Source organism: Cinclus cinclus, chromosome 1 (genome assembly GCF_963662255.1).
Source record: "Cinclus cinclus chromosome 1, bCinCin1.1, whole genome shotgun sequence".
Taxonomy (NCBI): Eukaryota; Metazoa; Chordata; class Aves; order Passeriformes; family Cinclidae; genus Cinclus; species Cinclus cinclus.
Window position 1 is genome coordinate 78,005,251 of NC_085046.1, and position 16,094 is coordinate 78,021,344.

At 36.7% G+C, this 16,094-nt stretch overlaps 1 protein-coding gene across 1 annotated transcript in view; it reads left to right on the forward strand.

The window, feature by feature from the left end:
- The window catches only part of RETREG1 (reticulophagy regulator 1), a 68,518-nt gene that overhangs the window by 5,746 nt on the left and 46,678 nt on the right, over nucleotides 1-16,094 (forward strand). Inside the window, exons 2-3 of the mRNA XM_062499636.1 lie at nucleotides 8,296-8,402; nucleotides 10,167-10,197. Coding sequence (XP_062355620.1) covers nucleotides 8,296-8,402; nucleotides 10,167-10,197 — 138 coding nt within the window. The remainder of the gene's footprint in view (nucleotides 1-8,295; nucleotides 8,403-10,166; nucleotides 10,198-16,094) is intronic.

Consider the following 16,094-nt stretch of genomic DNA (forward strand, 5'->3'; position numbering starts at 1 on the left):
CAAGTGGGGTAGTTGGGGAAAAGCAAGCATTACTAAACAATTTCAGATCAAATCTAGGATGAGAACTTCATGGAAGATGGAAATCCAGAACAAAGGAGAATAGAAAGGAAGTGCAGCATGGCTTGTGTTTATTCTGTCCTGCTGAAACATACATATGCTTTGTCTAAAGCAGTTGTTTGAAGAGAGAAATTATAATTTCTTTGTATAATGCTTAAAAATAATGAGACCTTTCAAATAGTAAGTAGAATTTTGAGAACAATGGGCGTTTTAGGGGGCTATGCTATGCTCCATGGTAGATGTTACAGGACTAATGAGAGCATTAAAGAAAAGGAGATTTAGGGCAGTATGGTAGAGGTGCTACTGCTCAAACTGCTGCTACTGTATGAGAAAATGGGATTAAGATTTCTTCTGTACTTTGCCAGAGCACAGGTTAATTAAGGTCATCTGGGCATTTGTCTGCAAAAACAAAGCAGCCAAGGTTATTTGATGTTATGTGCTTAAATCAAAATAATTTTTACTTGCATGGAAATATCATCCCCTGTTTTCACTGATGTAACAGTTGAATTTGATGTCACAGTAAACTCTGAAGGTATGTAGTTTAGGTCATTTAAACTTTCTCCTTCTCAATTGTTTTTTATGTGCCTGTCTGAATGGAACAGGTTGCAGTAAATCGATCCAAAAGCACAAATATTGAAACATGATTCTAACTGCTACGTTCCTCAAGAAGTTTCCTTGTAAACAGCATAAGATAATTTTGCCATGTGAAATTATTAACTTAATCCTATTTCCCAGACCATCAATATACTTCCAAATGTACCTGTTTATAAGCACATTTATCTTTGGTGATTAAATGCAAAGCATTGGAACGATTTTTCTAGTGTTTGTTTTTTTTTTTTTTCTTAGAGACTTAAACTATTTTTGGTTTTATTTAGACTTATTTTTAAGTTTAAGAGCTGGTTTCTTGAGTTGGGGTGGAGAAAGTACACTATTTGACTTCCTGTTCTATGTGTTAACTTAGCATTGTCCAGCCAATCTTTGCTTTTGCCCTGAAACCTGTGCACACACCTTCACCTTTCTGCAGATGGCTGTCAAAATAACAGTAATTTAAATTTCTGGGAGTCTGCTTCTTAAGACAAGAGGTTTATTTGTTATTCATTTTTTTGCCCCCCTGCTAAGTTCTAGAAGGCTTTCTAAAGAAACTGATTTTGTGTGTGCTTTCTGGCTGAATAAATACGATCCTAATCATTTCAATGAAACCTGACAAATAAGCTCTTTGAATAAAAGGTTGATAGTTGAGTTTTCTTTGTCTTAACAAAGAAAAAAAATTTAAAAAGTGATTCAAGTTTTAGAATAATAAGCATGCCTCTTCTGCTTGAGGGTTATTTTTTTTAAATTATTTGTTTGTTCTTATGTACCTAGTGAGAGAATTTTTAGATTTCTGGGTGCTATCCAATGGAACACTCTTTGCTAGCTGGCACATAGGTTACAAATCAGCTGCTTTTCAGTGCTTCATTTCACTCTGAAATATCTCAAGTACCTAAGTTTTTGGATGGAACTCTTATTTAAAGAAAATGTTGAAGTGAAAAATGTTGGTTCTTTCTAATTTATGTCTTTATGGAAGGATTTTCTCTACTAAATTAGACATGATCTAAAACACTTTTAATGTGCGTGTTTTTAAGAAGCATTCTATTACAACATTTCACAGGTTTTCAGCTAAACAGATATACAGCTTTCTAAGTTCAAGGTACCCAGAGTGCTGGTGTGCATATTTTTATATTTAATTAACATCAGATATGGAGTAAATGCTTATGAAATTCCTCTGTTTGACACATTATGCCTTTTGGAGGGGGTGGGGAGGATTTTTTAGACTGAATTTAAGTCTTTGTTCCTTCTAAAATTTTTGACAGCACATATGCAGATGTGCTTTTACATGTAATTCCTTCCCTTCAACACAGAATCTGTTGTACCATTTTTTGTGTATTTTTCAGACATATAGGTTGACAGTTAAATATGTTATAAATATAATAGTATTTTATCAAAATCTATTCTGTAAAGAGATTCTACCAAAAGAAGTATAACTTTTTGTATAACTAAAGTATAACTGCATGACTTACTCTGCCTTAAGTGAAAATCTACACTTTTTGTGTAGGAATTGGGAAGGGATTTTTGCACTATAATTCTTGAAAAGTTATCTAAATACTTTGGCTCAGGCCAGGTGTCTTGGTTTCTGCAGGGATGGAATTCTTTTTCTTCCTGGTACAGCATTGCAGCACTGTATTTTGGATTCAGTATGAGAACAAAGTTGATAATAAACTGATGTTTCAGTTATTGCTGAGCAGTGTTTACCCTAAGTCAAGGTCTTTCCAGTTTTCCATGCTCTGCCAGTGAGAAGGTGCACAAGAAGTCAGGAAGGAGCACAGCCAGGACAGCTGACCCAAGCTGGCTGAAGAGATATTCCAAACCACAGTGTGTTATGCCCAGCACACAAACTGGGAGGAGCTGGCCAGGAGCTACCCACTGGAAGGAGTAGCTGATGGGGTTGGGCTGATCACCGGTCAGCAGGTGATAAGCAGTGGTATTGTGCATCACTGATCTTGGATTTTGTTCCTCTCTTTTTTTGTTGTATCACATTTCATTTTTTATTGTTACTCTTATTAACTTTATTTAAATTGTTAAAGTGTTCTTAAGCCCCAGCTTTTACTTCTTTCTGTTCTCCTTCCCATCTCATCAGAATGAGAGAAAGGTGAGAAACCTTAATTGCCAGCTACTGTTATACCCCAACAGCGAGGTGTACTAAAGGAGCAATAGGAAAAATACAGGATTACTGAGTTCTGATTTCCAACATTTTGAATAGTTGAGGCTTGGATTTCCGTATTTGTAGATACAGCATTTTGATATTTACAGAGGCTTAGTATGGAAATCATTTATATAGAAGAGCAATTCACATAAAAGTTGTGCATTTTGTAGGCCTAAAAACCAGGGTTCGCAAACCTGCTTTGGAGTGGTTTTTCAGTTAGGAGAGTCTAAGCATTAAATTGCCTGTAAATAAAATAGAGTTGAATATATATTTTTCCTTCTTGATTAAAAGAAGGGCAAACAAGATTATTGACCGAGTGAACGGTAAAGGTACAAGCTACCTTTACCAGGTGTTTCCAAAACATTGTTCAGGCAATGTACTTCATGCTGTAATTAGAAGAAAACAAGTCCCCTTACCCAGAACTCTTGCTTGAGATGGTCATCAGAATTGATTGCAGCCAGATAGGTGTTGATGGCTCCAGCAGTAAGCATGGAAGAATGGTCTACATTCAGCTCCAAGCAGGAAACAGTAACCACCAGGAAACCATTATTACCACATCTTTTCCTTACTCAAATGCCTTCACTGTAGATGTTTGTCTGAAACAGTGTTACGTCGTCCCCCTGTAAGAGCAAAATACACACAGCTTTGAAATTGGCAGATTAGTATTCTCAGAATGTGCTAGAAATATTTTCTGTGCTCAGGGGAGGGCCATGCTTGCTTATCAGTGTCTGACTGGGAGAAGACCAGTTCTATGGAAAGCTTTGGCTGAAAGGTGTCAGTAAATTTTCACCTAAACATTTGATGAGGAAACAGTTATATACCTGCCTGCGCTCTTTAGAACTCCACAGAATTACTCTGAAGATTTTGGCCCCTGGTTTTAAGATGTAAGTATGAGTTTGTGGAAAACAGAACTGAAGGCCACAAGTCACTCATGCAGCCAATAAATGTGTCATAAAAACTGATGGTAAAGCAAAGCTCTATGCCCACATCTGTGTTATTGACAGCTTTCATTTATTTATGTGATTTTCTCTGGAATTCCTCTAAGGAGAGATGGTTATTAAAAATGTATCTGCTAAGGCTTTCCAGAAATAACTAGCACTGGCTGCTGATAATTTAAATATTTTAATTTTTGATTAAATGTTATGTTTTGTGTTATGTTTTGTATTTACAAAGTGCAATTCATCCATAGTTGTAGAATGTGTTGTAAAAAACCGAAAACCTTAACAGCTGAAATGAAAGAATCAAATTAATTTATTTAACATTTGAAACAATTTGGTAGGTCTGTGCCTTCCCTGTATCTCATGTTACAATTAAAAATAGCTTTTGTAATGCCCCACAAGTTTTTATTATGTTTACTGACTGCAATACTGTATGATATTGTTAACCTTCATAATTTCTTAGCTGGCTCATGACACTTGAATAACTTTGTACAATCTAGCTTGTGCAGTTAATTGTCCCAGGTGCTCTGAGACAATTCTGGTGCACTGTGAGATGCCTGCTTTTTGATACAACAACTTGACAGTATTGACATATGACCATTCCATATGATAAAGAACTGGAGAAAAGAAGGAGAAGGTATCTTAGGCTACTTTTCCATATTTAGGTTTACCATCATGCAGCTGAAGAATTTACATTTTTAATTGTGCAAGTTGTCAAGTTTTGATTCTTACTTGTGCAGTTTAGAATCATTTCATCGTCATATACAGCTTCAGTATAAGCAGGCCCAGAAACAGAAACTGTTGGGCCTCTCTCTATGTTCTAAGGTCAACATCTTACTGAAAAATATTTGCCAACCACTTCTACTAGCCCAAAATAGTCACAGAATGAAAATACCATTCAGGTTGGTAGGAGCTTTGTGAGGTCTCTAATATGACTTGCAGCTCAAAATAAGATCAGTACTTAATTCAGATCAGATTGCTCAGGGTTTTGTCTTCACAGACGTCAAGGTTGGACATTGCACAATCTTTGTGGGCAACCACTGTTTAATTATCCATTGGTATAACTCCTGTTTCAGTTTACAAAAATATAACTCCTGTTTCTCAGTCTTCCACAGTGGAATTGAGTAGCAGGCTTGACTCCTTCACACTTGCATTCTTTCAACAAAGAAGAACAGAGGTTGGAAGGACAACCAGAGATCAGTTGTCAAATGTGCTCAGGTTGGAGCACATTGGTTGGGTTCTTACACAATAAAGCTTTTGAAAGTCCTACTCCATAGTGGTCTGCCACCTGCTTAGCTCCTCCAGTAGCTCTTTCACTTGAGTGCTCTGGACATCCTTCACAGTGAGGCCACTGTTGCCATCAGTGCAGGGGGCAGGCATTCCTTGCACCCTCAAAGGTAGGTAGGTGGCTGTGTCCCAGCCTTGGGGCTGTGTCTGAGTGAGGGCCTTTCCTGTTCAGGGACTGCCTGTTCAGCCAGGGATGGGGACGGAGTCCTGGGTGCCTCATGACTGGGGTTTTTTTGCAGTCCTGCACTACCTACAGCAGAATTTCTTGTCCCTTTGTTGTGCAAGCTGACCTGTTAATTGCTGTAGTTATCTGGAATGCATCAATCTGTACATTGTTTTAACCTTTGCTTTCTTAACCCCTCCCCCATTCCCCCCAAAAAAACATTCAAGGGGGAAACAAGTCTTAGTTATGTCTCTAGTAATGTTTTTTACTTGCACACCACTTGTAGAAGAAATTAAACAATTTGAACTTCAGTCTGTTTTGTTTATTACTTTAAAAAGAGAGCATGTTCAGTAAGCTTTTCTTACATAGCATTCTTCAGTGCAGTATATGAATATTTCATTGTGGAGCCTTTTATTTTTTTCATATGTGTGTGTTAGAAATGCTTGAGAGCACAGTCTATATTTTCTTTTTTTTTTTTTAAGAAGGGGAAAAATGCCCTTTATTAATAAGCACAAGTACCACAGAAACTGTTATTCCAGTTGCTGTGCACAGTGTTGATAATTCCTAGAAGAATTCTGAATCCTGACAGTGGTAGTAACATAATAATTGGTTTTCATATCCTTGCATGTTGAACTAACTGTTTGATAAGCTTATGATAGATGTATGCCAAAAAAGTACAAGGGGACCTTATCAGCTTTTCACCAGGAAGGGCTTCAAGGACACAGATCTCTGACATATTGTCTCACAAACAGTTTTTCTATCTGTGTTGCTCTGGCACCTGAGAGCTGACACAAGCTGGATGAATGAATGCACAAGGGATGGTCTTTCTTGCAAATATCACAGTCTAGATAAAAAGCTGGTAGTGTTAAGGCATGGGAGGTTCAGTCAGAACAATTCAAAGCTTTCCAAAAAAATGAAGAGTCCCTGTTTGGTGACTACATTAGCTGCTTCAACTAGATTACAGTTTTTTTCCTCAAATACTGGAGCAGGAATACTGCAGTATCAAGAAGGTGGAATAGCATATGACTTGGAAACTCCCATCTTTCAGAGAGGATGCTACCTTGTTAATCCTTGTTTGCTAATCCTGGTTCGCATTAGTGCAGTTGTTTTTAACAGCAGGTGACAGCTGTGATTGCAGTGAAACTAACAGTATGGTTTAGTGGTGAGCATAAAGTAGGTCAAACATGTTCTGTGCATTTTTTGAAAGACACACTAAGCCTTCTTAGTAAGCATCTGATCTTGTCTTGAAAACTAATAAGATGTGCGTATACGTACACACATGCACACACTTGTATATCAAATTTTGTATTGGTGTACGTATTTGAGACCAAATGCAAAGAACAAAGAGTCGCAGATGGTAATTGCTAAGTCAGGGCATTCTGTGTCATTCTGTAAACATTCATGCACAAGCACCATGAAGACCATATAGAATGGACATGGTACTAAGCCCAAACGATTTGAAGGTCTGCATTTGTTAGAAACTTCTGCTGCCTAGAAGTTGGAGAAAAAATTCTTCACTTGATTTTTTTATACAGCATCACGTGTCAAACTTAACACTTACACGCAGTCAAAGATTGTTAATGCTTAATAATATTACCAGGAAAAATAGTAGGACAACATGCAAAGCTGTTACAAGTTTTGATTTAGTGAGCTATGATTGGGCAGTTTTGATAGAGGTTGCATTGTAATAGTTTTTCTCTATACTTCTCTGCTGATTTTCTTGAGCTGTCTGAATTATACAAATATGCTGATTTTATAAATATATTTTATATAATAGTCTTAAAATTCTCTACAGATACAAAAACCATTTGTACTTGGATAAAACCTTCAGAGTGAGCTTTGTATTTGTGTTGGAATTCATATACTGGTCTGCTCAAGGTGATTGGTATTACAAGTTTGTGTTAAATGTGAAAATTAGTGGCATGGACATTTTCTTTAATGCAGTCTTTCTTTTTGAGGTTTTCAAGGAATACTGGAGCAGTTTGCTACTACAGCAGTATGTCTTGATCTCGTTAGAAATATTGTGAAGTTGATTTTCTTTCTAAAAAAACCCAAGTGTGCTCAAAGGGTGCCTCTAGGCTTCCTGCAGTGGCTACATTTGCAATTTTCACTCCCCTTCTCCCTCTTTCTTGCAGAAAACCTCTGCAGCAGAAACTCATTGGATAGCAGCCCTGTTTTCAAATCTGAGAGGTTTCTTGAAATCATCCCAGTTTTGTACGATTTTGTTTCTGTTGGTATTCTCATTTGATCCAGGGCCTTGGACAGTGGCTTCTTACTGGTTTTGGCTAAGCTCAACTTTTTAAAGTTAATTGCTTTTACTTGGAAAAAATAACTTGTTCTCTGTTTCTATTCAGAACTCTGATTTAAAGTGCTCAAAAACAGCTATTAAAATACCTTAGCTTTTTTATTTATTTAGTTGAATTTTAATTCTTTTTACTTCACACCCCCTTTTTTTTTTTTCTTTTGTGAGTTAGGATATTTACCAGTAAAACAGATAGAAGAGCTAATCTGCAAACACACCTGGATAGCAAAGTCAGCAGTGCATGAGATTATAATTCATACTTTCTGAGTCTAGGTCTGTTTGACTTGAATAGACATGTTCTAAAAAATTATGTAATTAAAACCAAAATTCATGAAAGCTTGTTATGAAGACAAGTTTTAGTGTTATGCTCATTTTTGTGTTTGAAGCAATGATTTGTATGAAAATCTTGCTTAAACATAGGTTCTGTAGGGAACAAAAGAAAATTTTTAACCTTTTTTTGGTGCATTGTGCCAAGACAATTAATTTTAATGAGACCACAGTTAAAGTAGTATTTTCTGTGCAATGATTAAAATATTTTCTTTTTTTTTATTTTCTCTATGCGTAAAAAAATGTATGGACAAAAATCTACTACAAACTCAGTGTTTAATCTTTGTATCTTTGAATGTCATGCTCAGACCTCTCAATACTTGCTTCTCATGGAAAGGTTGTGGGGAGAAACGGAATTCAATTATTGCAATCTGAGTCTATTTCTTCCTATTTATTTTCGGTATTAGTAGCAGCTGTCAGTGTTTGCATGCTTCCAATGAGTTTTAAAGTATTCAACCTTTATTTCTTCTTGACATTGTAGGTTTGTTGCATTGACCCCTTGGAGAGTGTATCATCTGACTTCTCTTGTAATACTTGGAGTGTTAATTTTTCAGATAATGAAGGATTTGGTGTTCTCAAAGCTAAAAGGTAAGTTTACTGATAGAGTTTTGTGCTTAAACACCCAATTTGGAGCATGCTAATTCATTACTAAAACCGGGTCAATATTATGATTATTGTAAAAGTATCAGCTAATTTTAGAGAGTGATAGTAGATCTGTGATGGTCTATTTTCAATGAAGTTTTGCTGTATTTTATAGGGAGGGAGATTTGTTTTAGCCTTTAGATGAGTGTAATTGTAAGGAGTGGACAGTCATACTTGTTTCTTAACTGCTAGGTCTGAAAAATGCATCTTTTCTAAAATACAGAGTTTTCATAAACATTCATACTTCTTCCAACATTAATGATATAATTTTTTGAAATTTAGGGACATCCAATATAAATCAGTGGAATTTGTAAATAGATAGAGAAATTACCTATCTTAGCACAGTTGTAGTAAGAAGTAAGCAATATTTTCTTTTTACTTTGTAAAGCATTTAGTTTCCAGAGTGTAAAAAGTCTTATGTGAATTATGAATAATTTTGAAAGGGATTTTGAGTTTGTTTGCTGTTCTGGTTTGTTGGAGGTTTTTTGGTTTGGTGGTTTTTTTTGTTTGTTTGTCTGTTTTTTTCTTTTTTTTTTCAATTCCTGCCCTGTACTTTATTACCATCTTGAAAATTCTTTGACAAAATGTTCATCCTAAGTTTTAATTTTCATTGCCATTAGGGGTTTTTTTCCCCAAGATACTTATTTTGCCTTTTGCTTGTTATTAAGTCCCATGCAAAGTGTTTTATTAAAAAAACATCTGAACATAGTACAAAAGTAAGAAATAGATGTCAGAGAAGCATGGTTTTCCTTTTTAATGTAATAATATGTAATTTCTGACTACTAAAGCCCATTATTCCCTGCTAAATTACAGCAGGTATTTTCTACCTATTCTGAAGGATGATTTACTGGCGTTCCCTTTTCTGGGAGTCTTGGTTACCATTATATTTCCTGCTTGAGTATTACATGCCCAGGGGCCAACTTATAAAGCTAAGCAGAATTTGATTTTTTAAGCTCTGTGCTGCATAAATCACCACAAACATTGAATACCTTGCTAGCTGGTAGGCAATGATTTAGGTAAATTCACTCATACCTGTAAATAATATTTTTGTAGTGACCAAATCCACGATGTACCACTCTCCTGTTTGTATGATTATTTAACCATTCATTTTAGAGATGAGGCTAGGAAAACCTGTGTTTCCTAGTTTATAAAATAACTATTTGCTGTAGTCAACTCATTTATTGTACTATTTTCTTTGATGCCATTGTAGATATAGTTCAAGAAAAATCAGGCTCTCAAAGTAATGCTGTAGGAGTCTCGTGGTAATGAATAGAAATCAGTGAAGTGCCACTCCAAAAACCAGAAAATATTTCGGTATAACACATCTGTGTCGCTGCTTCACGCTTCCAGTCAGCCACTAGATGGCATGACTATTACAGATTCATGAGGAATGTAAAGTGGTTGGCAGCTGTCAAAGTAAAGGGTATGCTGATGTAAAAGTTATGTAGATTATCATCTTCATGACATCATTCCATGTGGAAATGTAGCCATAGAAGTTTTTGACTTTTTCCATTTAGATTTTAACTGTATGTTAATTTACAGAAAGCATTTCAAGAACGTTTACTGTAAGATAAAGATAACATAGCTTTCCTGTTTTACTGATACAGAGAATTCCTTGGTCATTTTGTCCCAGTTCTGAACGTGTTCTATGAATAAAAATTATTTCTGACTTAGTGCATTGTGTTTCATCTTACATTCCTACAATTGCAGGTGCGCAGCTTTGGAGGGCCATCACTAGCAAGTAGGTATTTTATTTTTAATGCATGGTTATTTATTCCTTTATTTTTTATGGTTGGCCTTGAATTTTTTTTTAAAGTCTGTTTTCCTCTAATTAATTGCTGAATTATTTTGATCTGAAAATACTCTCTAAGTTTATTACTGCTTGTTCATAGCTTTTAACAAATTCTTTCTTCTGATTTGAGTTATGTGAAAGTATAGAGTAATATATCAGAATAGTTCTAGAAATGCTTTTTCTTACACTAGGATTATCATGTTTTGTGTTTTCTGAGAACGAGTGCTTTCTTTGAAAAGTGGAATAATACTGTGTTGGTCAAGAAGGTAACTTTTAGAACTTCATTATACCAGTACTGCTGACTGAAAGTAGGTAAGCTTGCTGGGGTTTCTCTTTAAATCAACACAAGTAATTGATCGTTGCAACTGCCAATAAATACTAGTTGATAGCCATATGAATAGAAATTAATAATTCTGAAGCCAGTTGACATGTCATTGACCTATCTTAGGCAAATGTTTATGTTATGTTAGTGCAGAGTATATAATTTTTTTTTAATTTGTGGCCAGGACAAGGTTAGTTTTTGCCAGAAAGGGCATGTAGCCAGAAGGGGCATGGCCAGGACCCAGAGGTTATTCTCTACCACCTCTCATTTTCCAGGGATGGGGGCAGGAGTCACTTGCAGGTCAAGTAGTGTGGCAGCAGGATCAGGTGTGGTTGGAGTTTTACACATGGTGTATGAATCATTCACCTGCCACATATACTCTGATATTGTTGCTATTGCTGTTTGTTGTTGTTTCTAGTTGGTGTTGCCCATAAATTTTTCTTATTTCAGTCCATGATCTTTGCCTTTTTGTCTCCAGTTCTCCTGTCCAGCCCTCCACAGGAGAAGGGGTGATGGGGGAGTGAGCAAGCAGTGTATGGTTTGGAGTGTTTCAGTGGGAGCACTGAACTGGGGAGCACCATTCCTTAAGCATGGCAGCAGTATAAGCAATGTCTAAATGATTTGCAGATAATCCATTTTCAGAAAAAAAGGTTTCATATTTAAAGCATTGTTCTTCTAAGCAGACCACCAGGATTTATTATACATACATCTGACATAATTTGAAAGCATAACCACTGGTACACTATTGTATTATAGCCTGACAGTGAAGAAACAGTAATGCAGAGTTAAAAAAGGGAAGATGCCAGGTTTTGTTTTCCTTCTAGAGACAGATACCAGTGTTATAGAAATTACAGAAAGTAGTTCAGATGTGCAGCTCCTGTTCAGTTTCATACCTCTAAACTTCCACAGGTATGAAATCTCGTCAGACTTTCCTATAAGCATGATATGAAGCAATGTGGAATTGATGACAGCTTAGTTCATTAACTGAGCAGAGTAAAATGCTTCTTTTGTTATAGCTTTTGCTACTTTGTGTATCTGTGTAGAGTGGCAGTTCTTCAAAAATTTTAATTGAGAAGCTATTGCTGTGGTACAGTTGATTAGTGTGATTTATGTTTCATCTCTTCCACCTGTAAATTTACAGAAAATTTACTGTCTTCTGGGGTTTTGAATCTGAATTTACCTGTCTGTTCACATTTGAGAAGAGGAAGGCAAAGAAAGTCAAATTACTTGTGAAGTTGAAGGAAACATAGGTTTTTTGAATGTCTTTTGTTTCCACAAAAAATAATTCTGCAGTCTGATACTTTTTTTTTCTCTTACTCCCCAGTTCATCAGGTCTCCAAACCAGAATATTTGATTTTAATGAAAAGACTATAAACAGTACTTTAAATAACTTGGATTCAGGTTTTCAGTTGTTCAGAACCCTGGACTTGATTTGCTGTTCTGTGGGGAAACAATGCAGAGAGTGGAAAAGAGAATTTGATGAGCTCACCATAGCTCATGCCCTTGGGTAATATAATACAAGCATTGTATGTGTCCATTTAGCCCAGCATCTGCTCTATGAAGGGATCCAGCCAGGAGAAACATGACCTTGGGTAATGTCCTGCATTAAAGCAGATAAGCTTGCAAGGTTCTCCTGGTGTACTTTCTCTGCAGCTTCCAGTTGAACCTTACCCCTACCACACCCCCTCAAGTTGTTCTTGGTGGACCTTCTGTGAGTTAGTCTCATTGCTTTTGTTCTTACAAACTGCTGCTGTTGGCAACATCCTGTAGCACAGAGATCCACAGCTGAACCACGTGCTTTGTGAACAGTCATCTGTTTGTTTACTGCTCTATAATAGTTTGTAACTCTTCTCACATTTTTTTCTTGTTTGAAGAAATACTGGGCAATTATTCTCCATTAGTATTCTCCAGCAAGCTGTGACTTTTATAAACTTCTGTCCTGTCCTGTTTTCTTTCAGTTCATGACTGCTTAATTTTTCCCAAAATAGAGGTTTTCTGAGTTTTGATGTCTTCATTGTACTTTGCTGCACTTTTCTTCCATATCTGTGCTCTTTTTTGCTGGGGGGACAGAATTACAAATAGCATTCAGCATCCAAGAAGATTCTTGGATTATATGTTGTCCCTCCCTTCTTTTCATGACAAATCCTAACACGTGATAGGGTTTTTTTTAAACCTCTACTGAACTCTGAGATGATGTTTTCATGGATACATAATCACTTCAAGGTAATGTCCTAGTTAAGTAATAGTAGTAGTAGTAAAGATCAGCTTAAAGCCAATGTGACTTTAAAAGTTTCTGGAGCTTTTTTTCTCTTTTAATTTCTTCACATTTCATCTGCCTTTTTGCAAGAAATCATGTGGTACTTGATTAAATTCTGCTGTTCCTTGAAACTGGTCTCTGTCTTTACCAGAGTAGTTCCTCTCATTTCTCATGGCTTCTCAGGCTCCATAAAAGCATTTGATGAGGGACCTTGTTGAAAGCCTTCTCAGAAATTCAGGTGATTTTTTATGAACATGAATGTTCATCTAAAAGCAGGTTCACTTTTTGAAAGGGCAGAAGGTTTGTGATAGGATGTCCTTTACAGCTTACATTAGGACAGGCATGCATGTCCTTTGTTAGTTTTCCTGACAGTTTGCACAGAGCGGAGATGAGTGTTTAGTGGCTTGCAATTCTCTGGCTCTTGCGTACCTTCCCTAAAAATAGATATTGCTTTGGACACTTCATAGTCCTGTGCCTTAAGGCAGCTTTAAGAGACGCTGTTTGACATAAATGAAATTTCAACTGTTGCACCCAACCTTTCATTTATATCCTTTATACTTTCACACAAAGACTTTGCATTTGATTGCACTGTGGGTAGGTTTTTCTTTTTCTGAGTGCTACTGTAAATGTGCCTGTTAATTGTGTTGAAATTGAAAGAACTTCTGTAAGATGTTGAGGTTGGGTGCATGGTTCCTTTCCATTTTACTCAAAATTGGATATGAAAAACTGTTTTCATGTTATCATATATAAGAGCAAGACGTGCCAAGTGTATCTGCATATCCAGCAGAGAATCACCTGCTCTTAAGTAGCTTACACAGAAAAAATGTAGTAGATCTGTGATACTTTCAGTGAGAGACAATTCCTATTCTAATAAATGTGTGCATGATTTTTCTTTGGCATCATGGCCCTACAGCCCTGCATCCATAGTTTATAACTGCCTTAAGGACTGTGCAGAATGACTGTGTGCAGGCAGGAAAGGATTTCTGGTCTCTGCCAACTTTGAAATTCCTTTTGGATTGTTTTGGCAAGTGCTAGTTGGCATCTGTGAAAAATGTTCTAAGAGCTATTTTAGTGGTTTAACTGCAGAACTGACCAATTCTAGTGCCTGGCAGAATTGCCACACACAGTTTGGTTTATCAAATCAGATATAGCTAGAAAGTACCAAAAATTATCAGAACAGGCTCATTTCCTGCCCTACTTTTTTGTTATGCGGTTCTGGTTTTGAAAATTAATATCAAAGTCAGTCACTGTGACAGTAGGATGTTTCATAAATGGTGCCACTGATTTCTGATGAGTTTTATAGTGAAATGATAACCTTCTGGTAGTTGGAGGGTGAATTACCAACTGTGACTGTTCTGAAACTTGCATTTTTTCAACATTGATGTGCATTGTGTATTTAGTCTGCTGGGTGTACATTCCAAGTGTCAGAGATTGAAGTACTTCAATGAAAATGCTGTTAATTTGTGGCACTTGTTCTTGATCCTCCTTCGTCTTCATTGAGCGCTGCTGACTAGTCAAAGCAAGCACAGCCTCACTTTTTTCATTGCCATAACTTAAATATAAAATGCTTGTTGTCTCACTGTAAAATGTGTCTTTGTAAGAAGACCTGTGATTGTTTTTCTACTGGAGTAATTTAGTACCATTTTAAGTTAAAAATTTCAAACTGAAGATAAGCTGAACCTTAGGGAAAAAGCACCTTTTTTTTCCTAATCTGGTTCTGTTTCTGAGGAACTGCTGTACTGGTGCCTTGCTTATTTTGAAAAATGGGTGACAGCTGTTAAAGGAGCACTGGAAAAGATTACTTGTTAAATTACTCTTCCTAGTTATAAAGCTGTTTTATTTCTCCCTATCCTAGTGAGATTTCTGTGAAATCTGATGCTTCTCTTGTCAGTAGATGTATTAGAATATCCACAGGAATTGTAGCACACCTTCATTTCTTGAGTGGTCAAACTTAAGAAGGTCAAATTAACATTAACACAAAATTATTCTTTTATAGCAAGCCTAAAAAAAAGCCCCTAGTTGACAGCTTGAGAAGGGACTAAGCCACAGTCCTTTTAAATAGCCATCAGAGAGTGACTGAACAGAATAAGCCAGAAAGAAAGGAGTTAATGCTCTGAAGATCAGCAGCTCTGCATAGCTTGTTTTCAGTCTGCTGTTATGTTTTGTTATTTTCTCAAACCAAAGCTACTGACTTCTGGGAGGAGCCTTGCCTGACCAGTGGTGGTGTTAAGTTCCCTGCTGCACTAATGGCTGCTTCAGCCACACAGACTGCAGTATGCATGTACCGCTTACTACTGATGTCTTGGGTTTTAGCTTTTATATTTTTCAGAATCTCTGCTGCTTAGTGTGTAACTCTGAAACTTTGTGTTAGTGAGGTCTCTTTACAGGGTAGTTAGACAAAATAATTCCTTTCTAGCTAGAGAATCAAGGACAACTAGTACCCAAAAAGCATAAACAACAGTGAGGGAAAGGGGTCAAGCCAGGGGACAGAGACTTCATAGCCTGGGCCTGTGGTTGGATAATTGACTCCACTATGTAGATGAACCAAAACTTATAAAAGTGTAAAGACTCATGACCAGGATCCATCTTGGATTTGATTTGGGTGTAACCCCAGCTGGGCTCTTGCACTGCCCAAGGTGTATCCTTTCAGTAAATACCTATTGTATCCCTTTTGCTCTGTCTAGTCTCTGTTCCAGGTCAGCCTTTCCAGGCAACACTCTATTATTATACATTGAATGTTTTAGATGTAATCATTTGGGCTGTGAAAATAAATCCTGAAGGAGTCCTCCTGGGCTTGTAGGTTGAAAGAAAGGTTATTTACTATTCCCAAAGCGCATGTTCTCCTCTGCTCCCAAGAGGAAGGTAAAATAAGCGAGTGCAGCACCATGAACAGCATGTCTCATCCACTGCTGCTCATATGATCATGTCAATGAAGGTTTGGAATTCTGTAAGAAGAAACAGTAACATTTCAAAGAGAAAAATGACACTTCTTGGTCCAAGCTTTTAACTGGCAGCTGTCTTTATTGAAGTACTTTAGGACTTGATGTTAAAAACCATGGGTTAATATTGAAGCACTCTTGAAGCTGGGTAGTTAGCTAACTGGGGTATTTCTGAAGTAGCAGCCTTCACTGATGGAAGGTTACAAACAGACACACAGAGATTATTTTCTAAGCCAAAGACATTCCTCTTCTTCACCACCTCTCTCCTCCAGTCCCTTCTTTGTGGATTCTTTTTATGAGAGTTAGCTGTGGTGATACTTGTGGACTC